At 38.3% G+C, this 25,896-nt stretch overlaps 1 protein-coding gene across 1 annotated transcript in view; it reads left to right on the top strand.

The window, feature by feature from the left end:
* The window catches only part of Fam83b (family with sequence similarity 83 member B), a 53,785-nt gene extending 38,084 nt beyond the window's left edge, over positions 1-15,701 (top strand). The window contains exons 2-4 of the mRNA XM_059267021.1: positions 1,055-1,219; positions 2,032-2,156; positions 12,518-15,701. Coding sequence (XP_059123004.1) covers positions 1,055-1,219; positions 2,032-2,156; positions 12,518-14,819 — 2,592 coding nt within the window. The 3' untranslated portion in view covers positions 14,820-15,701. The remainder of the gene's footprint in view (positions 1-1,054; positions 1,220-2,031; positions 2,157-12,517) is intronic.
* The last annotated feature ends 10,195 nt before the right edge of the window (positions 15,702-25,896 follow it).

Raw genomic sequence — 25,896 nt, 5'->3', positions numbered from 1 at the left:
CCTGATGGCAGTGTATTTTACAAGGGGTCTCAAGAATGTCACCATCTCATATAATTGAAGGATGATCCAGTGTTCTGCCTAAATGTTGTATAGGGTAAATAAAAATGCTTTCATTCTTCCACATGGAGAGCTGCACTTCCTTGAAAGCAAACACTGTCTCTGCAATTCCTGCCCTGAGCTGTCACACCACTCCTCAATGTCAGGAAACCCTGATCCCTTATACCTACTGCTCCATGTCCTTCAAAAATGTCTTTTTACAGGTTAATGCAAGTTTTACAGGGTTGGGGACTTTTACCTTACTGCCTATCACATGATATGTTGTCAGTAAGTATGTTTGGCACTGTAAGTGCTAAGTCAATTAAGCCATTTTCTTTTCTTAAACATGCTTTCACTCTTAGCACTTCTGGACATCTGCCCTCCACCAGTGAGTAGCCCAGATGCACTCCAGTTTAGAGGCCTGTTTTTTAAGGGTGTTTCTTTCTTAGTCATATTGACCTTGGCTGTTGGGTTTATTGTTGTTGATTTTGTTGTTTTTGTTCATTTTTGATGATTCTGTCTGGTAAGCTAATTCCAGGTGCTTAGAATTCTTCACACCTGTTCTTCACACCTCTTTATCTCCTTCATTTCTGCTGTCCATCCTTTCCTAAATAGTCTTCTCTTCCAGTCTTTTAACATCTTCATTCTTCAACAATGTCTACAATCCCACCTTTGCCTGGATGCCTTCCAAGAAAAATTTAAAAACTCCCTTACTATCTTGGGTTTATAAACAGCTCTGGAGACCATGTTTGGATTTGCCTTTAATTGCAGGAATGACTGAGATGTAGATTTCCATTATCCTAGACTGATTTGAAGATTTCCGAGTTACAGAATTGCACATATTTTTATTTTTATTTGTATTTATTATCATGTACTTTAAAAAAACAACACAGGTGTTTATGCATTTCTAAGTGACATGTTTAATTGCCTTCTATTTTCTTTGATTTCTACTTCAACTTAGCAGTTTCATAATCTTTACTATGTTTCTAAAACTGTCTCATATTTTTGTCTTTAACAGGTCATTGCTATAGTGATGGACATATTTACTGATGTGGATATTTTCAAAGAAATAGTGGAGGCATCAACTCGAGGGATATCTGTATATATTTTACTTGATGAGTCCAATTTTAATCATTTTCTAACTATGACTGAAAAACAGGGTTGTCAAATTCAACGTCTCAGGGTAAGACTTCATTTTTTTTTCCCTCAAGTTCTTTCACTTACCATTTTCATTTCTATTCAAATTTGAGTCATGGTAAGATAAATTAGCCAGAAAAAATTTAAAAGAAGAAGACAAAACAATGAAGACAGAGTGATGATTGGAAGATTGGAAGACTTGTTTGTTCTGGAATGTGCTTCTTGACAGAGGATGCCTGGGCACTCTTTGGAGTTAGTTGCCACCAGGAATAGTTAGTGATTCTGTTTCACATATACAGCGTTGAAACCTCTGGCAAGAGGTCCTGCAATTTGATACGTGTTGCTTTGTCAAAGCATTTGAATTAGTGTTTTCAGTTATATTTGACTTATGAAAAGATTTTCATGCTATTATAATCAGAAAGTATCTCTCACAGTGAAATCTAATATCATTTGTGAAACAATTCTGTGTAAACAGAAAACATGTCCATTTAAGCTGTGTTAAATATATTTTGAAATGGTTCTTTTTCTTGAGTATTTAATTTTAGAGAAATACTTGCAATTTTCTTTAATGAATTTTTATGTGTTTTAAAAGTTTGTTTCGAACAAGCGTTTTGGGGCCAGGCAGTGGTGGCACATGCCTTTAATCCTAGTGCTTGGGGGATAGAGGCAGGTGGATCTCTGTGAATTCAAGGCCAGCCTCGTCTACAAAATGAATTCCAGGACAGCCAGAACTGTTACACAGAGAAACACTGTCTTGAAAAAAAAATGTTTTTGATGTGTTTACACTGTTATTTATTTACTTTTCAAAATGTCTCACTTCTAGATATAATTTTACTTTATATTTACATATAATTGTAGAACATTCGAGTACGGACAGTAAAAGGCCAAGATTATCTTTCGAAAACAGGAGCAAAATTCCATGGGAAAATGGAACAGAAATTTTTGTTAGTTGACTGCCAGAAAGTGATGTACGGTTCTTACAGGTAAGAATATTGCGTTTATCTTATGCATTTCCATCCATTCAAATAAGTTATTACTTTGAGATTTTACCAGAATCAACTTAGCTGTATCTTAAAAATAAAAAGAAAAGAGACCGGAGGGGTGCTCAGCACTTGTTACTCCTACAGAGGACCTGAGTTTGCTTCCAAGCAGCTGCCTTGTAAAGGCTCACAATCACCATTAACTCCAGCCCTAGGGGTGATCTAAGCCCTCTTCTGGCCTTTTCTAAAACTGCACTCAAAATTAGAAACCCACACATAGATGCATACACATAATTAGAATTATTTTTAATTTTTATTTAGAAGTTTTTTTCTATTTGACATACCAACCACAGTTCCCCTTCCCTCCCTTCCTCCTGCTCACTCCCCACCTTCTCCCCACCCCACCCCCCATCCACTCCTCAGAGAGGTTAAGGCCTCCCATGGGGAGTCCACAAAGTCTGGCATATCAAGTTGAGGCAGGACCAACCCCCCCCCCCCTGTATCAAGGCTGAGCTAGGTATCCCTCCATAGGGAATGGGCTCCAAAAAGCCAGTTCATGCACCAGAGATAAATCCTGGTCCCACTGCCAGTGACCCAACATGCTGCCCAAGCCACACAACTGTCACCCACATTCAGAAGGCCTAGTTCTGTCCCATGCAGGTTCCCCAGCTGTCAGTCCAGAGTCAGTGAGCTCAAACTAGCTCGGGTCAGCTGTCTCTGTGGGTTTCCCCATCATAATCTTGACCCCTTTGCTCATATAATCCTTCCTCTGTCTCTTTGACTGGACTCCAAGAGCTCCAAAGTGCTTGGCTGTGGATCTCTGCATCTGCTTCCATCAGTTGCTGCATGAAAATTCTATGATGACAATTAGGGGAGTCATTGATCTGATTACAGGGGAAGGCCAGTTCAGGGACCCTCTCCACTATTGCTAGGAGTCTTAGCTGGGGTCATCCTTATGGGTTCCTGGGAATTTCTCTAGCACCAGGTTTTCCCCTAACCCCATAATGGCCCCCTCTGTCAAGATATCTCTTTCCCTGCTCTCCCTCTCTGTCCCTCCCCCAACTGGACCATCCTGTTCCCTCAAGTTCTTTTGCCACCTCCCCTTATCTACCCCCCCCCCATGCCCCCAGTATACTCAGGAGATCTTACCTATTTTTTTAAAAAAATCTTTTTAAAATTTGAAAAATGATTCAGAATCTATAGCATGGAGATTTGGAGACTTGGGCTTTGCTAACTTCTTCATGGTCCTTAGGCTACTCACATGATTATGGGCAATCCTGTAACGTGGCTTCCTGTTCATCAAAATAGTAAGGGAGTTAGCTAAGATTTAAGGTGCTTCACAACTCTAAAATAACAAAAGTGGATTAAGTCCTACAAAGGCAATGTGTAATATGAATTGAGAAACAATCACTTTGGCCAGTTTGGGTAGTGCATGCCTGTAATCTCAGCATGCAGGAGGACTGCCACAAGTTCAATGCCAGCCTGGTCTATGTAGTGAGTTTGAGTTTAGCTAGGGTTATAGCCAGATCCTGTCTCAAATACCAAAACAAGGGCTGGAGTGATTACTTAGCCCATAAAGGTGTTTATTTCCAATCCTAATGCTTTGAGTTTGATCCCTAATACTCCCATGATAGAACCAATGCTAACAAGTTATCCACTGACATCCACATACACACTGTGGCACATGCACACACACACACACACACACACACACACACACATCAATGAATAAAATATAAAAAATAAATATCAAACACCTATAGAAACAAAACAATGAAAAAAACAAGTTATTCAAAAGAAAAAAAAAATAGAAGTTGTTTAGCACTTTGAAGAGTCCACCAGGAGATGTACCTGTAGGATTGGTCAGTTCTGAGAAAATCAGAACTGCAATCATATCTTGGTCAGGCTGATCTGGAGTGTAGACATTGTCTAGTAATTGCTCAGTAATGTCCAGTAAGGCATTATTCCTGAATGTGGTATATAGTGTATTGATATAAACAGGTAATTAAAAACACCAACAAATACTTCTAAAGCCCAGGTCACCATGTTATTGTAGACCTACCATAGAAGACATTGGCATGACTCCAGTGAGCTGTGGCAGTGAACAGGCCAGAATAGCAGAGGCTTCGCCCTTTGACAAATTAAACATCTGTGAAGAAATAACACCTTGAAGTCTTGAGCAAGTGGCTCAACTTGTTCTTCCCTTTGTTTATATAAAATTAGAATGATCGTGGAACACACTACATGGCATTTCTGTGCAATTTCATCTCCCAAACAATAATATTAGCTATTATTTTAGGACTTTCTTCTTGTAATTGTTAGTTTCTGCTTGTGTTTGCTGTAGGCTCAGGGAGCTCCCCCTCCTTTAAAGCCATTAGGCATTCCAAATGAAAACTTGTAAAGACCAGAAATTACAACCAGTACTTGAAATTAATGAGTCATTTTAAAGTCTCATTATATATGTATATATTTGTTCGGACACCCTTAGTTTTAAAGAGTTTTTAATTAAGCTTTTAATTAAGATTGAGTTTACTTTACTTATACATGGTGTCTCTTATTTAAGTACATCCCAATTGCTCTTTCTGTTTTCACTCTTTGACTTGATGTTTAACAATATTTTCAATACTGAATTTACCTCTTTGCTGTTGCCACTAGGATTTGATGGTTAAATGTCATGGCGACTGGAGCTGAGCTACTTAGGTTGATATGTGTTGGTTTTTAACAGAGTTCTTACTCTGCGAGGAAAAGTCATGAAACACGACAGAATCCACTAACAAGAGTTTTATTAAGATGAGGAGAGAGGGGTAGATGTGCACAGGCCTGTAGAAAGACATGTGTGTGAAGGGAGCCAAGGAATCATGGTGCTGGCTTATAAAGGCTGAGCTGCGCCCGCACACACAGGCCCACGTGGCTATTCCACGCATGCGCATAGATCACATGGTCATGCTGTGCACTTTGCACAACCACGTAGGACATTTGACCCAGAAATGACTAGGCGGAAATGACTAAGTGTCCTGCTGGGCATGCGCGACCGGGCAATGAAGAAAGAAAGAGAGAAAGAAAGAAAGAAAGTAAGAAAGAAAGAAAGAAAGAAAGAAAGAAAGAAAGAAAGAAAGAAAGAAAGAAAGAAAGGAGGAAGGGGGGGAAGAAAATTACTTTAACAAAAAAAAAAAGAATAACCAAAACCAAATAAATAAATAAGCTAAGCCAAATCTAGAAAGTCTCTCTAACCCCAGGCCATGGGGAGGAGTGGAGGAGAATATTCTAAGAACAGAGAATATTATGGTTCATCTAACCTTCTTTCTAGTAACCCCGTTCTCTGTGTTATTTCAAGATCATTTTAAATACATGTCTTTTAAAAATTGTTAGTTGTAAGCTATTATCACATTTTTTTTTAATTTTCCCTGTATCATTTGTTGTCCAGGGAACTGTTACACAGTACACCCAAGTGTATGTTGTGCATGGAATGTTTCCTGTCTGTACCCTCACCTTCCCTTAAATCATTCCTCACCTTCCAGTTCATTTCCTTAAGTGATATTTTTTATTTCTTTTACTTGTTGAGATTATAACAAAATTACATCATTTTCCCCTTCCCTTTCCTCCCTCCAAACCCGCCAATATACTGTTTCTTGATCCCTTTCAAATTCTTTAAAAAAATCAGTTGTTATTACATATACACATATACACACACACATACACACACACACATATACACATATACACATATACACACACACATACATACATATTCCTAACTACATAAATACAACCTGCTCAGTCAGTCTATGTAATGTTATTTATATGTGTGTTTTCAGAGCTGAAATTGAGCAACCAAATGCTGTGCTCTTCCCTAGGGAAGGATGTTCTCCTGCTCTCTCTCAGCATTCCTTAGTTTCCTGTAATACTTTGTATAGGGTTGAAGCCTCATGGTTTTCCCTTACCCACTTCAGCATGTCTATTGATGACCTTGTTCTCCTCCTGCTGAACCAAGCTCAGGTGCCCTAGGTGAGCAGTAAGGGTGTTTAACCGTTAAGCCATCCCTCCTGCATCCTTGGCTGAGTTTCATATTGTAAAAAATATTTCAAAAGTTCTTGTATAATAGTTATAATCCACTTTGGTCAAAACCTGTTTCCTTCTAGTTAGAGGAGCTTGAGTTCAGTCGGGAAGTGGTGGTGCACGCCTTTAATCCCAGCACTTGGGAGGCAGAGGCAGGCGGATCTCTGTGAGTTCAAGGCCAGCCTGGTCAACAGAGTGAGTTCCAGGAAAGGCTCCAAAGCCACAGAGAAACCCTGTCTCAAAAAAAAAAAAAAAAAAAAAAAAAAAAAGGAGCTTGAGTTGCGTATACTATCGCATCTCGTTTCCCCATTTTCCTTGTGGACACCCTTGTATTTATTTTCCTGTTTTCTCCTGGTCTGCTTCCATTTTTTTTTTCCTTTCCTCTCCTTTTCCTTCTTGAGTTCTTTTATTTCCTTTTTTTAGACAAAGTATTCCTTGATTGCCCATGCTGCCTGTGAACTAGCTATGTAGTCTGGTTGCCCTTAAATTCCCAATTTTCTAGCTCTTGCTGAGCCAATATTGAGATTACAGGTGTATACCACCACACTCAGCTGAAAATGTGTTCTTTATTTGATACCCCCACCATAGAAGGCATTGGGTTATAAAGTCCCATTATTTGTAAAGATGCCTAGAATCTGCCGTCTTCCAGCCACAAGTCTATAACAGCTCCCACAATAATGGCTTATCAGGAAAATACAAGCGCTTAATATATAAAACACAAGTATTTTATAGTCAATGAGTATAAATAATACTTTGAATTTGGTATCCCCACCTGAAATTGTAAGGGACATTTTTGGAGATATTTGTAAGTTATTTTAAATAAATTCAACTCAAAGAACTTCTTGTTTGTTATAGACTGGGCCCCTAAATTGAGATCCTCCTGCCTTTGTCTCCTGACTGCTGGGGTTACAGATGTGAGCCTCTAAGCCCCACAGAAAAAGAATTATTGTAATCTCCTGCTTTTTAAATATTAGGACCTCTGTAAAATTTGCAAGACTTTCCCTAAAGTTGGTGTCTCCAAGGTGCAATTTTTCATCAGGCTTGAGGATGGTCACATTTGAGATTCATGCTACAATCAACATACTCTCACTACTTAATCCAGTGACCTTTACTGCCTTTCCTTCTTAACCCCTGGCCAGGAACCCAGCTGCTTAAGTCACTTTTGGTATGTGAATTAATAACTCCACTCAGCGGTTCATGACTGATACATGATGTCCTGTTAGGAGAAGAGAAAGTGTTTTTAACCCAAGTAAATCTATTTGTATGTTTTTAAAATGTAAATGATATTAAAGACATGCAGTCTGAAGCATAATTGCTATTTTCTCCCTTTAGTTGCCCTTGGTCCTGGCCTCTAGGTGCAGTTACTCACTTCTCCTGCCTTGGTCTTCTGATACTGATGCCAAAATCTTCAATAATCTTGTTAGACTAATTTCTCCAATTCATGAATTTGTCACTATCTCTTCCTGTTTCATTGTGACTGAGGTATATTTCCCGCCCACCTGTGTCCACTTTCCTTTCTTATCCCCATTCTTCCAGTAGAGTACTATCACAAATTTCTGCTTCACAAGAAATCCAGGTTTACGTTATCGAAACTGGGTCAAAACTGCACACACATTGCTGAAGCGTTTCCTTTTCCTTCACAAAATTAATAGGTATTCTATTTTTGCTTCATGTGTGTGCACATGTGTTAGCAAGTTAGGTACAGCTGCATTTGTAAGCCAAAGGAGGACTACCTCAGATGTCTTTCCTCTATGCCTTCCCTTTGTGTGGTTTTGGTGTGTGTGTGTGTGTGTGTGTGTGTGTGTGTGTGTGTGTGTGTGTGATTCATGCACACATCTATGTAGAAAACAAAGATCAATCTCAGGTTTCGTTCCATTGGGCTGGGAGTCAGCCTGCTTCTCACTCCCCAGGACTTTCCAAAAGGCTTGGGTTGTTTGTTTGTTTGCTTGTATTTTTTTCTTGCTTCCTTGTTTTTCCCATTCATTGCCTTCTCCTACTTACTGCTCTTGCTTTACAGTTGACTGCACGGTTTTCAGCACGTGAGTGACTTTTCCTAATGCTCAGTTACTGACGACATTGTGTTATGTGCAATCTAGGCTGGTGGGGCCTACGTCAGAAGCACAAGCTCGGGTCCCAGCATGGTCCACATTTCTGGTGCTTTGACCCATGTTTGCCTAACTCCCATTTTCCCTTGTTTTTCTTTCTCAACACTGAGAAGAATGTACATTCTGCTTTGCTAGACATTATAAATGTTTCTGTTATGTCCTGTTGTTCTGTAGCATTTTTCAACTGTCTATTTATAAATCCATTATTGAAAGTAGCTACTATTTATTATATTTTGATCACTCTCTTTCAATTCTGTCATAATTTGCTTAATATACTTCAAAGATCTGATGCATAAATAAAATTTTATTATGAATGATATTTACTCATTAATTATGAATGAGTGTTATTGTGATTTTAAACACAATCTTTTCTCTAAAGTAAATTGACCCTTTTATCATCATATGATGTCTGTCTTTCATAACATCTCAAACTTCAAAGTCTGTTATCTCTGATACCATGATGTCTCTTGTCCTTATCTTAGTCATCCTCTTCAAGATAGTGCTTTTCTTGGTCCTTCATGTTCAGCTCCTGTCTGTCCTTAGATCTGAAGGGAGTCTTGAAGACAGCCAGTGTTTGGGGCTGGAATTTTTATCCATTTATTTGATTTATGTCTTTTGGTTGGAGAGTCAGAAATGATTCTTAACATGAAAGTTACCATTCCCATCGTTGTGTTCAGGGCAAGCTGGAACTCCTTTCCCCTGACTATTTTCTTTCTTTTTGTTGAGATCTTTGTAGGGATGTGTCTTGATTCTCTTCTTTCTTTTCTCATGTCCTATGGCTTTTTTTTTTTTTTTTTTGCTTTGTTTCATTTTGAGACAGGATTTCAATTTGTAATCTAGGCTGTCCTGGAGTTCATGAAACTCCTGCCCCAACCTCCCAAGTACTAAGATCTTAAGCATGACCTACCATCTGAAACTGAGTGTGTATCATAAGATTCTAGGCTTAAATTCTATTAGTTCATTATTATTGGCATTCAACTTATACAAACATCCTCTGATACAGTTTCCACTTCACCATTAGTTTGAATCTTTTTTTTTTAATGTGTTGGGTTATTTTTTCCAATCTGTGGCCTTTCTTGTTATAATTGATATCTTTTAAACAGTGTATAAAGAAGAAAAAAGAAACCAATGTGTACAATAACAGATTTAACAAAATTTATATTCTTTCTACCAATATAAACATTTCTGACTTTTAATTTTTTTACTTTGATAATAATACATTTATTTTATCACTTCTTATTAAATATTTTTTGTATCTTCAGTGTACCATACCCAAAGATATAGAGCTCAACAAGCTATATGGGGCCCCTGTGATAAATTTTACGATTGGGGACAAAAAGAAAAAAATGTGATTGAACATCTTAGGCAAAGGGTAAGCTATCCAGGAGGAACCAGAGAAACAAGCTGGGTATTGTGGCCCTTGCTCTTAACCCTAGTGTTCTAGAGGATAAGTCAAGAAGATCCCCAAGGCCAGCCTGGGATAAAAGCATATGAGAGCTTTCTTTTAGACCAGGTGAAGATTTGCATGTTATTTTAAGTAAATTAGAAAATCCTATATTGGAATGTGATATCTATATCAGTTAACAAATAAGGAAATTAGAAGCAAAGATTGAGATTAGCTTATGACACTTTGACTTGGGTGATGTAGAATTGTGAGGATTTTTGGAATTCACTAATTCCAAAAACATCAGAATCTGTTTATTTCTATTAGTTCTGGGAGCCAGAATATTCAGAAGTGATTCCTTGCTTCATGTGCACCACTGAAAGGATGCTTGAATGAGTGATTTAAGTAAGATTGAGATAGAAAACGCCTTGTGTGGGTGGATTGCCTTAAGCTGTACTTGAAACACTGTCTCAAGTAAGACTGAAACGATGGCAGGTCTGGGAAGGATGGGGTGGGATGAAGAGTCACCAATTGGACACAGTAGTCTGGCGAGGCTGGTTAATGTTACAAGCAGACACTGGACATTGAGTCTTCACATACAGAGGAGCTCAGTACTGACAGTGCAGATCTGTAGCTTTTGCCTTGTAGATGACACAAGTCACCTAAAGTGACAGAGAAGCACAGGAATCCCTCCCAAATCCTGCAGATGCTGTATTGGTCATTCACATTCACCTTTAAAACACTCAACTGAATATTTAAACAGCATTCCAAAGGAAACTTTTTCCAGCTGTCTTACATTCTCAGTTTCCTAAACTCAGTTCTTGGGGGTTATTTTATTTTATAACTTATAGGGTTGTACTTTATTCTAATGTTCTCTTTATAGTAAATTCAATCCCTGATCTGTCAAGTGTGTGCTATAAGCAACCACTAGGCAAATGATCCCCAAACATTTCTTTCTCTTACAATTTATCTGAATTTGGGGACAAATCCTAAACAACAAACTTTCTGCTTAGCTTTCAAACTTACCTACACACCTCACAAGTCCCTCATATCACTTCTTTATACCAGATAAGTATAATCTGGTGTGTGTGTGTGTGTGTGTGTGTGTGTGTGTGTGTGTGTGTGTGACTAAACAGTGGCAGTTTCTGCTTCCTCTGCTTTTCACTGTGTTTCTTCCAAACAAACTGCCTGCTCCTCTCTTTTTACTCCCACTTTCTCTGGGAAACTCAGCATACCTGCTAATTTAACATTTATTCATTGCTTACTGTTCCCAACATTGCTTTATTCACAGCTTCAGTTTGACTGAAAAGAAATTCTTTTTTGAAAAAATTATTTTTAGTTTTCTACTTCTGACTTCACGTTAAGAAAATTTCCCTTTCTTTCTTTCTTTCTTTCTTTCTTTCTTTCTCTCTTTCTTTTCTGAGACAAGGTTTCTCTGTGTAGCCCTTGGATGTCCTGGAACTTATTCTATAGACTACGTTGCCTTCAAACTCAGACATGTGCCTGCCTCTCCCTCCTGAGTGCTGCGATGAAGGGTGTGCGCCACCACTGCTTGGCTTCCCCAGAAAATTTCTTTAACTATTGATTTCCATTTCATTTCTCTTTAAGTCATCCTGCTGGCTCACACATTCACATGAAGGGTACCTAGTAAATATTATTCTCATACCATGGATTCACGGGCAGTAGCATATAAATTCAAGCATACAGAATGACAGATCTCCAAAGTATAAAGTGATTTGTGATATTTTATTAATTTTTAATTTATTTTAATAATTTTATAAACATTCAAGAAATGTTTATGTTTGTATTTGTTTTCCCTATATAAATATTGCATATATAAATATTACATTTGTTCAGTATAGAGCATTTGTCTCACTTTGTTTTTCAATAAACTCCAGTATGTCATATATATTCTTTGATATAGAGAATATTAACAATTTATTTTTAAATTGTTAAATTGTGACTCTTTCTATTTAATTTAGGCACTCAAAGGCCAAATTCAAAAACTGATATGAAATTTCAAGATTTTTCTCACTTCAAAACCATGTAGGGTTAAAACTTGTATAAAATACTGTGAAATCATTATAAACCTTAATTTTTCAGAAAGTGTATACTATATTCAGAAATCCTGATTGGCATTTTAAATGGCATGTTTTATGAGGAGCATTGTAGTCCTGTGTGGATTAAGTACAGTGAAGTCTGTCCATCAATGACTAAGGCAATTTCTCTGTTTACACCTTTCTACATCCCAGATTACATAGAATAACTCACAGAGATAAGAGTTGACAGGAACTGAGGCTCAAACTCCGTGCATTAGCGCAGACATTTTGCACATTATGACATGTTAGGGCATTGCCACAGTGATGCTACCCCTGTCTTCAATGTAAACAAGAGGGAAGTAGAGCTGGCATCATGTGGACACAGCTCTGCAGAGGCCACTCAATTCTCTAGTGTTTCACTCTAATCCTGACTTTTCCCACACCCTGTTGGTTTGGAATTTCTGAATTATAATGATTTTTTTAACCCCATAACATCTTGGTAGATGTAGATGCAAAATATACAACCACTTTTCCTTCAGCTTTTGGAAAATAGTATAGAAATTTTTGAATGGACTTAAAACCAAAAGTCAAGTTGCCTTGTTACTTAAGAAGATGTACATGTATTTATTATTGGTATGTAATAAAAATATTTTAAATTATGCTTACTAAGAAAAACAAGAACAAGAATTCTTCTGTCATTTTTAAAATGTCATTTACAGTAGAACTGTATGGCGCCATTAATCTTTGACCAAAATTTTCTTGTTTTTCTTTTGTTTTCAGCTACATGTGGTTATTTGAAAAAGCGCATCTCAGCATGGTTCAGATAATCACAGGACACCTTGTAGAGTTATTTGACGAAGAATTCCGAACGCTCTATGCCAGGTCCTGTGTCCCAAGTTCTTTTGCTCAGGAAGAATCAGCCAGGGTGAAGCCAGGCAAACCTCTGTGGGAGAATGGCGTTTATCAGCGCTCCATTTCTTCATTAGCTTCTGTTTCCAGCCAAAGAAACCTTTTCGGTAGACAAGAACAAATGTACACACTAGACTCTAGTTACTTCAAAGGCAGAGGGATGTATACCCTAAACGAACATGACAAACACAGCATGAGAAATCACGGGTACAAGCCTCATTTTGTTCCAAACTTCAATGGTCCAAATACAATCCGTCAGTTTCAACCCAGTCAGATCAATGAAAACTGGAAAAGGCATAGTTATGCTGGTGAACAGCCGGAAACAACGCCATACCTGCTGCTCAACAGAGCTCTGAATCGAACTCATAATGCTCCTGGACACTGGAGAAGGCCTTCAGACAGTCTCAGTGTGGCCTCTTCATTACGGGGAGGCCAGGCGAGCCAGAAAAACATCCCTGCGCAGAGTTTTGCCGATCGGCTTGCCCAGAGGAAAACAACAAATCTTGCTGAAAGGAATTCAAATGTGCGGAGGTCATTTAATGGGACAGATAATCATATCCGCTCTTTACAGCAGCGGATGCCAACCCTGGAGAATACCACAAAGTCTTTCCTTCGCAGCTGGAGAATTGACTCCTACTTAAGTGATAATTCTGATGCCCCACCTGACTCAAATGGCTCCACCCTGGGTGACAGATTTGAAGGCTACGATAATCCCGAGAACGTGAAAGCCAATGCACTCTACACTCATTCGAGGCTTCGTTCCTCATTTGTGTTTAAACCAACTTTACCTGAACAAAAAGAAGTCAACAGCTGTACAACTGGCTCCTCAAATTCCACCATTATCGGTTCTCAAGGAAGTGATACACCTAGGGAGGTCCCAGATAACTCCACAAACACACTGCCCTTGACAGAAAAACCCTTGCCTGATTCAATCCCCAAGCTCCCAGCACAGTCAGAGGTACCAAAAATGCACAACTTGCAGGTTCCCGAAAAGCAACCAGCAATCATGAACCAAATAACCAATGGCCGAGCAGAATTAAACAATTGTATCTATACAAATCTGTGTGTAAATAAGCAGACGGAGAACATAAAAAACCAGCAAAGCGAGAATCTGCTCAAAAGGCGAAGTTTCCCATCCTTTGACCACTCAAAAGTCAATTTGGATCATGGAAATAGCAAGAATTATGTGTATAGTACCCTTACCAGAAATCGAATTAGACAACCAGAAAAACCCAAGGAAGATGTGCTGAAGAGTTCTAAAAGCATGCACAATGTGACCCACAGCTCAGATGAGGAAGAGGAGGCCATCAAGAGAGCCCCTCCCAGTAGCTCGGCCACCAAATCTATTTCCATTGCTGCTTTGCTTGATGTGAACAAAGAGGAACCCAGCAAAGACCTCACTTCTAAGAAGGAAGTTAAAGGTTCCCCAAGTTTTTTGAAAAAGGGGTCTCAGAAGTTAAGGTCCTTACTTAGTCTCACTCCAGAAAAGAGAGAAAACCTATCTAAGAACAAGGCACCTGCGTTTTACAGAATGTGTAGTAGTTCTGATACTTTGGTTTCTGAGGGTGAAGAGAATCAGAAGCCAAAAAAATCCGAGCCCAGGGTTGATTCATCTCCTAGAAGAAAACGTTCCTCCTCATCAAATTCTCAAGGCAGCATCCACAAGAGCAAGGAGAACATAGCAGTTAGCTTATCTCCAGGGATAAATTCCCAAGCAGAGGAAAGTAGGAGAATAGCTCCTTCTCCTAATCCTGTTGAAAGGAGGCTTTCAGAGAGAGTGGGAGATGCCTCTGCCCCAAGATTTAACACTGAGCAGATCCAATACCGTGATTCGAAAGAGATCAACGCGGTCCTTGCCCCTCAAAGACGGCCAACCTCTTCTCCGGTGCTAAAGTCCAATGAGCTCCTGAGATCTCATTCAACCAACCAGCGAGTTTACAGTCGATTTGAGCCATTTTGTAAGATTGAGAGCTCTATTCAGCCAGCGAGCAGCATGACAAATACACATGTCAACCGCCCAGAAGTCAAATCCACAGCTATGGGCAGCAGTTACGGTAGGTCCAGCCCGATGCTGAATTACAAGACTGGTGCTTACCAATCATACGCCACCAATGAAAACAAGTTCCGAGGATTCATGCAAAAGTTTGGAAACTTCATACACAAAAACAAGTGAAATTACGTTCATTTCAAATTGCGATTGAAATATAAAATGAATGTGACTGTAAATATTTATCCAAAGAACACTGCACGGATTTTTGTGCTATGCCAAGAGCATTCTGTATTGGAATTGGGGGAATGTGTAGTAGTGTACAGAACAGTTCATCTTTTGTGGTAAAATTAGTTGTACTTGGTTAGCCTACAAAGGACTATCCCAGTAAACACATTAAAAGGTTGTTTTTAAATGACAATAGCTTTAAAAAAGAAGATGGGATTTATTGTTTTCTATCTCCTAAAAATTGTAAGTGTTTAATTAGAAGAAACCAGGGAAGAGACTACATTTTGATTTTTGATCTTTCATTCCAAAGTCTTCATTTAAAAACACTTCCTATTACTTACCACTGGTGCTGTGTGATATACTTTTACTTTTTTTCCCCCATATTTTCAGAAATATAAGAAAACAGAACAAAGCCTTCTTGTTGATAAATCCTGTAGAATAACGGTGTATTTTACTGTTTTATTATCTTTCCTATGCAGCATTGCACACAAAAATGTATCCTTTGTATTATGGAGGCCAGCATATTTTATTGAACCTAGAATGTGTTTGCACTTACATACATCAGCTTTAAGCATCAGCCTTGTGTAGTACAGACACACACACACAGGCTTTGTTTTCTAACCCTTAGGAACTATGCACTGTTCTGCCTTACACTTTTTTTCATCAGCTGTCCGTTTTCTATAGTCATGCCTTAACTAAAATTTAAAGTAAGTGAACACAGTATGGGAATCCTCTCCCCCCTTCTATCTATAAAACCTTCTAACACTGTAAGATTCTGCTGAATCTTATGTTAGATTGACACGGCAAATGCAGAAATGTTTTGTTTGAAAATTGTTCACTTTTTTTATGGACTTGATTTTATTTTACTTCTTTTTACATTTTATTTTATTTAAAAATTCTTTTTCATTTTACATACCAACCACAGTTCCCCACCCTCTCCTTCTCCCGCTCTCCTCCACCTCCCCCCACCCTACCCCATCCACGCCTCACAGTGGGTAATTGTTCACTTTCTTAAAGTTTGGGTTAATATGGTGTGGTGACGCACTCTTCCATGAAGATTAGATGTGGCAGTGAGAATCAGGGCTAGTCTCTCATTACCTTATAGCCAGGCTGGATGGAGAAATTTCCATAACTTAGCTTAAGGGCTATATTTAGGTCATAAGATACCATTTGCCATTCTTAAAAGAACAAAAAGCTTCCTGATTATTGCAGAAACATTAACATGGATTTGTTTTATGCACAACATGTAGAATTCAAGAAGCAAAAGATAGCGTGGGAGGAATGTTTTAATTTTTTGAGACAGAGTTTCTCCGTGCAACAATCCTGGCAGTCCTAGAACTTGCTTTGTAGGCCAAGCTGGCCTCAGACTCACAGAGATCTGTCTGCTTCTGCCTCCCAGGTCCTAGGATTAAAGGCATGTGCCACCACCTCCCGGCTTCAAATATCTTATTTTATATTTTCAAGATTGTACCCTGAACACTATATTATTGTTTTTTAAATGTAATATTCAGTTGATACTATCAAATATCAATGTCTATGTTTTTGAAATAATTTACCTTAGAAGAATCCTGACAAGAGATACTATGGAATAGAACACCTAGCATTTCCTGAGCACATAACTATAACCAGGTCATGCCTTAAAAACATGTTCCATCATGTGGTTATGATAACATTGTCATGTTATTTATAAATTATTGAGATTTCAGTTGAGATATGAGACTTAGAGATAATGTTCCTAGTCACATAACTAATGGCTGTAATTATAACATTTCTGTATGACATTCTATCCCAATTGGTTCAATACCCGCTCTATCGGAATTGAAGAAAGCATTTACTTCCTAACTAGGAATCAAACCAGGAAAAGTTTAATTGAATTTCACCAGATAACAGGGCACCCTGGGATTAAAGGCTTATAGTAGGTAAAGATAGGAGAGGAAGGGGATAATCAGTTCTGGAGGACTTTGGCGGGGCCGGTTTTAATTGCTTTGTGCCATTTTGTTCTCCTGGTTGGCCTCTGACAGTGAGAGCAAAGGAGAGGAACCAGAGTGAGTTGTAACATTTGGGCTTTGGGGAAGAAAACACTCTGCAGGGGGAGGTAGGTGGGGGGAGGAGCCTGATATTAGATATTTACAATAATCTTAGGAAGGACATCCATTTATATAAAACTACAGTTCCCAGAAGTTAATGTGCTTTACAAGGTGTGTGGGGCACTGCAGGCTATAGGCTGGATGTCAGCACAGAACCCGTGTTCCAGTACAGCAGCATCCTGTGCCCGGTCAGCATCCTGTGCCCGGTCGCTTCTTGTCTGCTTGGGTTTGAGAGCCTGCTTTGGAAGTGTTAACAATCGCCTCACTCTTTTGCTCCTTCTCTCGCTGTAAACTGTGCAAATATGCCAGTGTCTAGAGAGGAATGACAGTTTATGAATGAGAATGCAGACTAGATGCTCAGTTTCACACCACTGCAAAAGTAGCTTTATAACCTCCCATCATAATTGAGGAAATTGCCAAGTTTTGTGATTCTGGTCTGATTCTGTCAGAAATGGAAGTGTGAAGACCTTGAAACTTTCCATACTAATAATAATAATATAAAAATAGAATGCTGAGAACAATCTTTTCCTCATTATGAGAAAGAAGCCAACTCATAGAAACTTTGTCTTCAAAACAAGTTTTTAGAATACATATTTTTTTATAATCAGACCAGAGGTTCAACATGCAAAAGTTCAGTGACACCTAATACTGCAACTTCCATAATTTCTGAAAATACAGTTAGCTTGTAGAAACATCTTTTTAAATTGTCACTTGGCTCTTTCTTCTATGGGAATAGGGAGTGGGAGGGTGCTTTATTCCATCTGCCTAATGGGTAATTTAGGCTTTTGCATGGCAGATTTATTCTCCTTAGTCTTTTTTCTTTGATTATCCCCCATCTAATATCTTCCTCTGGAAGTACCCTTATGTCTGAAGTTTCCCCAAATGTCTTCACTGATAAACTCCCCACAATTAAGACTGAGAAAACATGTAATACATTAAAAAAAAATTAGCCATTGTTACAGCTCTTACTAAATATTGCCCAGGTTTGGTGGATATAATTTCAAGCAATATATTTCTCTTTTACTTCCCATATTAATATTGCTGGAAAGATGTTACTTAAATGTATTTTGCTATTGAACTTTGGCAATACACTTCTCCCTCTGCATAAGGCTTTAGTCTCTAAGCAGAAACACAATGAACTGAGTATATTCCTAAGGGATCCTAGGCAGGTGGTATGATAGCACAGGAGATGTATATCCTAATATGCTTATATCTTTCCACTCTGATGCCATAGCCAGGCCCTGCCATGGTGTGTTAAGTATGGGCACATGTTGTCAGTCTTCGCTTGTGAATAAATACAGACAAGGGCTGAATTTTGGTTGCATTCAGTTTCACTTTTCTCAAGAACTATCTTTGTGCCACTATTATTTCTCAGATATTTTTGGTTTACAGATATCTGTTGGCTTTTAATGTGCCTTTAGCTAAGGGGTTTAAAGTAGAATCATTGCTTTATATTAACTAGACTCATGATTAATGTGGGATTATATTTAAAATTTACAATTTCAGTTTGGTTCGTGTACATCTTTAAAAAGTGATGAAATTATAAATAAATCAACCTATTAAATTTTATATACAAAGACTATTACAAATAAATATTATTCCAAATTAAATTTTTGATTAATAAATGAATATTAAATAATTTTGTACAAATACTATATTGTTGAGTTTTTTATCATTACACTCTAGATTTCTTTATTCAAGTATTCTCTTTAGACATTATAATCAGGGATTTAGATAATATATTAAAAATATTTCTTAGGGGACAAGGAGATGGATCAGTGGATAAAGCACTTACTGCACAAAAAAGTGAGGGACAGAGTTTAGATCCCCACTACCTACATAAGAGTCAGAAGAGTGTAGTGGCATGCCTGTAATCCCAATACAGGAGGAAAAGAAAATCTAGGAGGGTTCCATGGGCAAGCTGGCTAGCTAGACTTGTGCACTTGATGAGCTCTAGACTCAAAGAAAGGCTCAAAGAAAGGTAAATGAAGCTGAGAGTGATCTACGAGACACAGTGTCAACTTCTGACCTCTACAGGCACATGCATACATCATTCCATGTGCATACATACACATCTACAGACATGAACTCACTCATACACATGTGAAACAACAATATTTACCTCGACTTTAAAACCTCTAAAATGCATTTGATAAACCCATCTGTCGTATAACACTTTATCCATAATGGGTACACAGTAACAGTACTCTTCACTTTACATGTTCATTTGGTCAACAATGGACCATGTGCATGTGCACTATTGAACATGCATCTAAAAGTCCTATTGTCTAATATTTACAATATACTTTTTCTATATATAGATGTTTCTGTACACCAAAGTGTGTACAGTTACCCACTCAGTACTGCAAGATGCTGTACAGATTTATATACTGGGTGCTATAGGCCATGCCAGGAGTCTAAGTTCACTAAGACAATCTCACAGTAATGAAATACCCTAAATGCATTGCTAGCATCTATCTCCATGACTACAAGATGCATGATTCATCCTCTTTATTTCCATTTCTACTGGAAGAGTTACTTTAAGTAATTTTTACTGTAAATTCATAGAATTTTTAAAAGCAATTTTTGTAATTCACATACATTGTTAACATTTGGCTTTGGATAAAATATTCTACAGCTGTATTTGTATTATACATTAAACAGCCTATAATCTGAAAAATTGCTTAAAACTCAAAATTCCATAGGTGGAAAAAATGACATATCAGATTACAAAACACTTGAAGTCTATGTATTTTAAGTTAAAAGTTGTGTCCTGTTAAAGTTAAATGTTATTTATAGTTACTAAAGTGCAATTATAAAGACAAATTACTAATAAATGCTAAGATTTGAACAATTCCCATTCCCTTAGGAGCACAAACACACTGGTTTTTACTTGTGATCCACCTCAAGGATATTTCAAACAGTCTGAATTGCTTTGAAGAGTCTAACCAAGGCCGTCTGAAAGCATCTGTAGATCAAAGGTTTTGTGGTTGGGTTGGTGTTCATTTTTCTCTTTTGGTAGTATGCAAAGTTTCTTCCCATACAAAAGACATTAGAACATAAGGGTGAAGGATCTCTGCTGGCACTAGCTCATCCTTTCCATGTTCAATGAGTTTTGTAGGTGTTGTCTTCAGCAATGGGGCTTTGCTGTCAGTTCATGGAGAGCAACCTATTGTCTTGCCAACAGCCTGGGTTGTTTGGAGATTTCCATGGGGCCTCTTTGGCAAACAACTCAATTGGATGTAACCCAGTCCTGGTACTGGAAGCTTCATCTGGTGACAAGATGGTCAGTTGGAACTCCATCTCCCTCATTATTTGGAGACTACTTTAGGATCGCTTTCATATATTTTAGGAAGTTTTCATTGCACTAGGTTTCCACACCACCCCTCAAATGCCCCTCCACTCTAGCTGCTTCTCTCTGCATTTCCTTCCTCAACCCCATCTCCTCTCCCTCCCCTACCTGATTCTTCCTTTCCCATCCTCTTCACCCCCAGTCTACCCATTAACTCTATTCTATTTTCTCTCCCCAGGGAGATCCATGTGTTCCCCAGCACCACCACCAAGTCCCTTCCTCTGTACCTAACCTCTCTGGATCTACAGGTTGTAGCTTGATTATCGTTTATTCTACTACACTCATAGATCAGTGCCTTGTTCAGCCATCATCAGAGAAGCTTTCTGCTGTAGCAGATGGGAACAAATAGAGAGACCCACACCTAGACATTACACACATACACACACACACACACACACACACACACACACACACAGGGAGACCTTAGAATGACTCTAAATGAGATGTCTCCATCAAATTCTTCCCTTCATAGCTCAGGGGATATCATGGAAGAAGAGTTAGAAAGAGTGTGGGCCCCAAAGGGGATGGAGGACTCCAGAACAAGGCCCTCTAAATCAACTGAGCAAAGCTCATATGAACTAACAGAGACTGGAGAAGCTAGCTAGCACAAGGCCAACATGGGTCTGCTCCGGGCCCTCTGTGTACATATTGTAGCTTTCAATTTAGTGTTTTCATGGGACTCCTAAGTGTGTAAACAAGTGGGTCTCTGATTCTTGTGCCTTTTCTTGTGGCTCTTTTCCTTCCATTGGTTTGCCTTGTCTGATGTTATTGTGATGGTTTTTGTCTTATATTTCATTTTGTTAAAAAAATAAATATTTGTTTAAATTTTTTTTCTTAAGAAAAATTTTTATTCATTTTACATACCAATCAAAGATCCCCCTCTTCCTTCCTGCCCCTCCAACTTCCCCCTCCCAAACCACCCCCCATTCCCTCCTACAAGAAGGTAAGGCCTCCCAAGGGGGGGTACATATAGTCGAGGCAGGTCCAAGCCCCTCCCCCTGCACCAAGGCTGTGCAAGGTGTCTCATCATAGGTAGTGTGCTCCAAAAAGCCTGCTCATGCACCAGGGATGGCTTCTGATCTTACTGCCAGGGGGCCCCCAAGCAGATCAAGCTACACAACTGTCTCACTGTGCAGAGGGCCTAATCCAGTCCCATGCAAGCTCCACAGCTGTTGATCAGAATGCTCAATTACACCACAAAAACACATGCTCAACTATGTTCATAGCATCATTATTTGTAATAGCTGGAACCTGGAAACAGCCTAGTTGCCCCTTAAATGAAGAATGGATTTTAAAAAAAATGTGGTACATATACATAATGGAGTACTACTCGCAGTGAAAAACAATGACATCATGAAATTTGCAGGCAAATGGATGGAGCTAGAAAATATCATCCTGAGTGAGGTAACCCAGACTCAGAAGGACAAACATGGTATGTACTCACTCATGTGACACAGTTCATTTCCTCTTATTGAAATTCTAAACACTAGTTTGAGATTGGTAAGTTTTATTAATTTTTAAAGAATCTGCTAAGTTATTTTTTTAAATTACCTCTATCTCATGTCATGGACTTATAAAAATGTTTGGGAGTCATACTTCTGTTAAGTTAATGCAATACTTCTTTTTAAAGCGTGGCAACTGTTATAGTATGCAATACTATTAGTTACAAATACTTACACATTTGGCTTCATATTGACTCTTTCAAATCACTGTAAGGCATCCTCTAAAATTAGCCAATCTCTAATCATACAGACCCACTTGTAAGTCAGGTTTTGCAAGTTTGCCCAATAAATCTCTTTTCTGACCTAGACATTATCTTGCTTTATGTGTTCCTATGTCAGTGTAATAAACTGAGGATTTAATTCAATATTCACATTATTAAATTTTCACTTGGCCGGGCAGCGGTGGCTCATGACTTTAATTCCATCATTTGGGAGGCAGAGCCAGGCGGATCTCTGTGAGTTGAAGGCCAGCCGGGTCTACAGAGCGAGATCCAGGACAGGCACCAAAACTACACAGAGAAACCCTATCTCGAAAAACAAAAACAACAACAAAAATTTTTTTTTACTCATGTATTAAACATTATTTTCTACATTATAGAATTTAGTATTCAAGGATCTTACAACATTTTAGTGGAAATAATGCAAACACATAGAAATGATACAAAAAGGAAGACATTATAACAATGCGCATGCTTACGTATTTAATTTTCCATACATCTTGATTATTAAATGAAGTAATGTATATGAATACCTACTGCATCACTCTAAATCTATAAAGTTTGTCTCTACCAGGAACTTAACAGAATGTGTTTTTTTTTCAATATTTTATTCTTTGACTCTTTCAGTTAATTTAGGTTTGAGGTTCCCACTGAATTGAAAGTAAATGAAAATGGGTGGCTGAGGATGAGTGCATGGTATTCAACATTATTATTAATCTGAATATCACAAAATATTGTTTGCAGTTGACACTCTCCCAGAGGGTCTAATTTGTGGCATAGAAAATAAGATATTGTTGGTAAATAAAACTACTTAGAAATGCAGCATATCATTCAATTAAAAGTTAAGAAAAGTCTGCACAATAAAATCCAAGGAATGAATTTGGATATCCAGAGAACCCACAGAAGCCAAAGTTTTTCTTTAGTCGCAAAGTTACATACTAAGAATGTGAAAATAGGATGACCAGCAAAATAAGCACAATTGTAAATGAATGTACCCAGGACAGAGGATACACTCATATTTATGGTAAGGTAAAAAATTTATTTAAATGATACAACTTATTTATTTGAGCCACATTTTTTCAAAACTAATGTTCTGTTCAAATATATAAACTTCGGAAAAATATAATGTTATGTATTGTCCTTCATAGGTCATACCTTGTTTTTTGTCTCTTTAGACCAATTTCAGAAAACTCATCTCAGGTTACTTTATGACAAGGGCCATATAGCAACTTTAGAGCAACACCAAAGTGATTTTTAAAAGTCTAGGAGCTTGTGAGACCACTAGTATTTAATATAGATTATAGACAATTCATTTTGTAGGCATTTAACAGGTCAGAGACTAATATATGAATTATCCCATTGTACAAGAATAATGTTTGAAAATAAACCTGAAACAATGTACATTTTTCATTGTTAGCAGGCTTTGAAAAAAAAGGAGAGAATGGAATGAAAAAATCTGAGCCCTCACAAATTAACTACCTGTTAACCCATTGATGAAACTGTCTTGCTGGAGAGTCTTTTGTACTCTAACATTTCATGTTACTTGGAAACAATTTCAGGGGTAACATCTGTTTTTATTATGTGTCTCTAAACTCTAAGGACTTTCTCCCGATGAATATAACTTTGTGTCATCAAAATAAAAAATGCTTATTTTGTTAGTTTATGATCACTATCCACAATGTCCTTAAAGGAGGTGTTTCTGAAATTGTATGCAGGAATTGACTTGACTTTAGCTAGGAGAAATTTCTAAATAGTTTTTGACAGAGAGTATAGAATAGCAATGTGGTCAGCTTTGAGACTAGAATCAATTTTTCTTCCCACAGCAAAAAGTACATAGAAATAAATGCATCTTTCAAATGTCTTTAAATGTTATTTATTTACTTTTTGTTTATGAGTGTTTTCCCTGTATCTTTGCCTGTGCATCACATGCATGCCTGGTAGGTACAAAAGTTAGATGCGGGTATGGATCCCCTGGGACTGAAGTTACAGATGGTTGTGAGCTTCTGTGTGTGTGCTAGAACTGAACCTAAGTCTTCTGGAAGAGCAGCCAGTGCTCTTAACCACTGAGCCATCTCTCCAGCCCTCTTCCAGATCTTTAGGTCTTTGCACAACTGGGTGTGTGTCTTTGGCACATTGCTGCTCAAGGCTTTCTCACCTTTGCTGCAGCATCATGATGCCGATTTCCAGGAATGATTGTTTCCCACAGTGCATACAATTCACTCGTTTGTTTGCTGGCATTGAATGTCTGTTATTGGGTAGACACAGAAGGTGTGCTCAGCTCCTTCCCTCCAGGAGTCAAACAACTAGTAGGTCTTGTGAGCAGTCACAGTGAAGGTACCGAGTGTAGAGAAGACACAAGAGAGTAGGCACTCAAGTATGGAAAATATATTCTTATACAATGAAGATTGGGGTTTGCTCTTAGCATTTACAGGAGTGCAAAGAAGACGGAAGAGAGTGTTAGAAAAGAGGTTTCAGAGCAAATAATGAAGGACATTATGGCAGAAGCCAGAGTTTACACGCATCTTGAAAGCTCCCAGGAGTCTTTGACAGATTTTAAGAATGGAATGATCTTCAAAATTGGGGGGGGGGGGTTAAACTAAATCTCAGGAAGTGATACTTAATGACAAATGAGGAAAAAATTGCAGAGATTTAGGATCTATTAGGAAGCTGGTGTGGTATTGCAGTTTACCAAGGCCTTTTTAATGGGTAATGAAACAGTACATTTACCTTATAAGAGGACTGTGAATGAGAGCCATAACTATTGCAGAATTGGAATAAAATTGATATGGATAACTATATTTGTCTGTCATTTTACATATATTGACACATAATAATTGTGAATATTTATTGTGATGTTTTAATTTGTATCAATATCGCATAACGACCAGGGTGAATATAGTTGACAGCAATGATCATGTATTTTATGTCATCTTGTTGAAGAAGAGGTTAATGTCAGCTAATTCAAAGACTATTAGCTTTGAAAACTACATAATATTTCGATTCATATAGGGCACATAGAGAATGAGGTGAGGTGTGTCCCTTTGAATGTGACAAAGGTATCAATATATCTTGGAGTTTCAGTAACCAGGTGGGGGTCCGAAGCTTGGGTGAAAAGTAAGACAGGCATGGAAGTAATCCGTACTGAAGCATGTGAATGAAGTGGGTAATTACACCGACCAAGTGTCCATGGAGAAATAGAAGGAGAAAAGAAAAGAAGTGAAAAGTTGAGAACAAAGAGAAGAGTGTAGTGGGTAGCCATTCCAGCTTTGATCTGGAAATTCCAACCCACATTGAGACTTCAGCAACTGTCACGCCTACAAGACAGGGCCAAGGGAGGCGCCTGGGGACCCGAGAGCTGGATTGGCAGGCTCGCTCGGTTCTGGGACCCTGGATGGTGGAGGTGGATCAAGCAGAGCTCCAGAGAACACCGCTGGACTGTGATACACCTTCCCCAGACCCCGCAACCTACCTATCCCTTAATTTGTAAGTTACGCCATTAAATAAATCTCCTTTTAACTACGTGAAGTGGCCTTAATACTTCCACCAATAGAAGAGCAAATGGCAGATTTTCCAGTCTTGTGTTTTCCACTTGCATACATATGAGAAATGAATCTTCTCTGGTTGCCTTGCATGGTGAAAGCTTATACTCAAAGGTGCAATGATTTCAAAGATCTTCCTGCCTGGCATTGTTTTCTGATGATGTTACATATTTCACACCAGAGTCGGGCTTGCAAAAGGTACCTGTAGCAGAATTAGGTAGAATGATCTAGAATGTAGACCTAGAACAAAAATGGCTTCTGACGTATTCTGGATATAGTATAGTTACTTAGCTTGAGATAATAGGGAGACAGAACTTAGGGCAGTGGAAGTATATCA

This window comes from Peromyscus eremicus, chromosome 7 (genome assembly GCF_949786415.1).
Source record: "Peromyscus eremicus chromosome 7, PerEre_H2_v1, whole genome shotgun sequence".
Classification (NCBI taxonomy): domain Eukaryota; kingdom Metazoa; phylum Chordata; class Mammalia; order Rodentia; family Cricetidae; genus Peromyscus; species Peromyscus eremicus.
The sequence above is the reverse complement of the archived record's forward strand: the minus strand, read 5'-3'. Positions and strand labels throughout refer to the sequence as shown.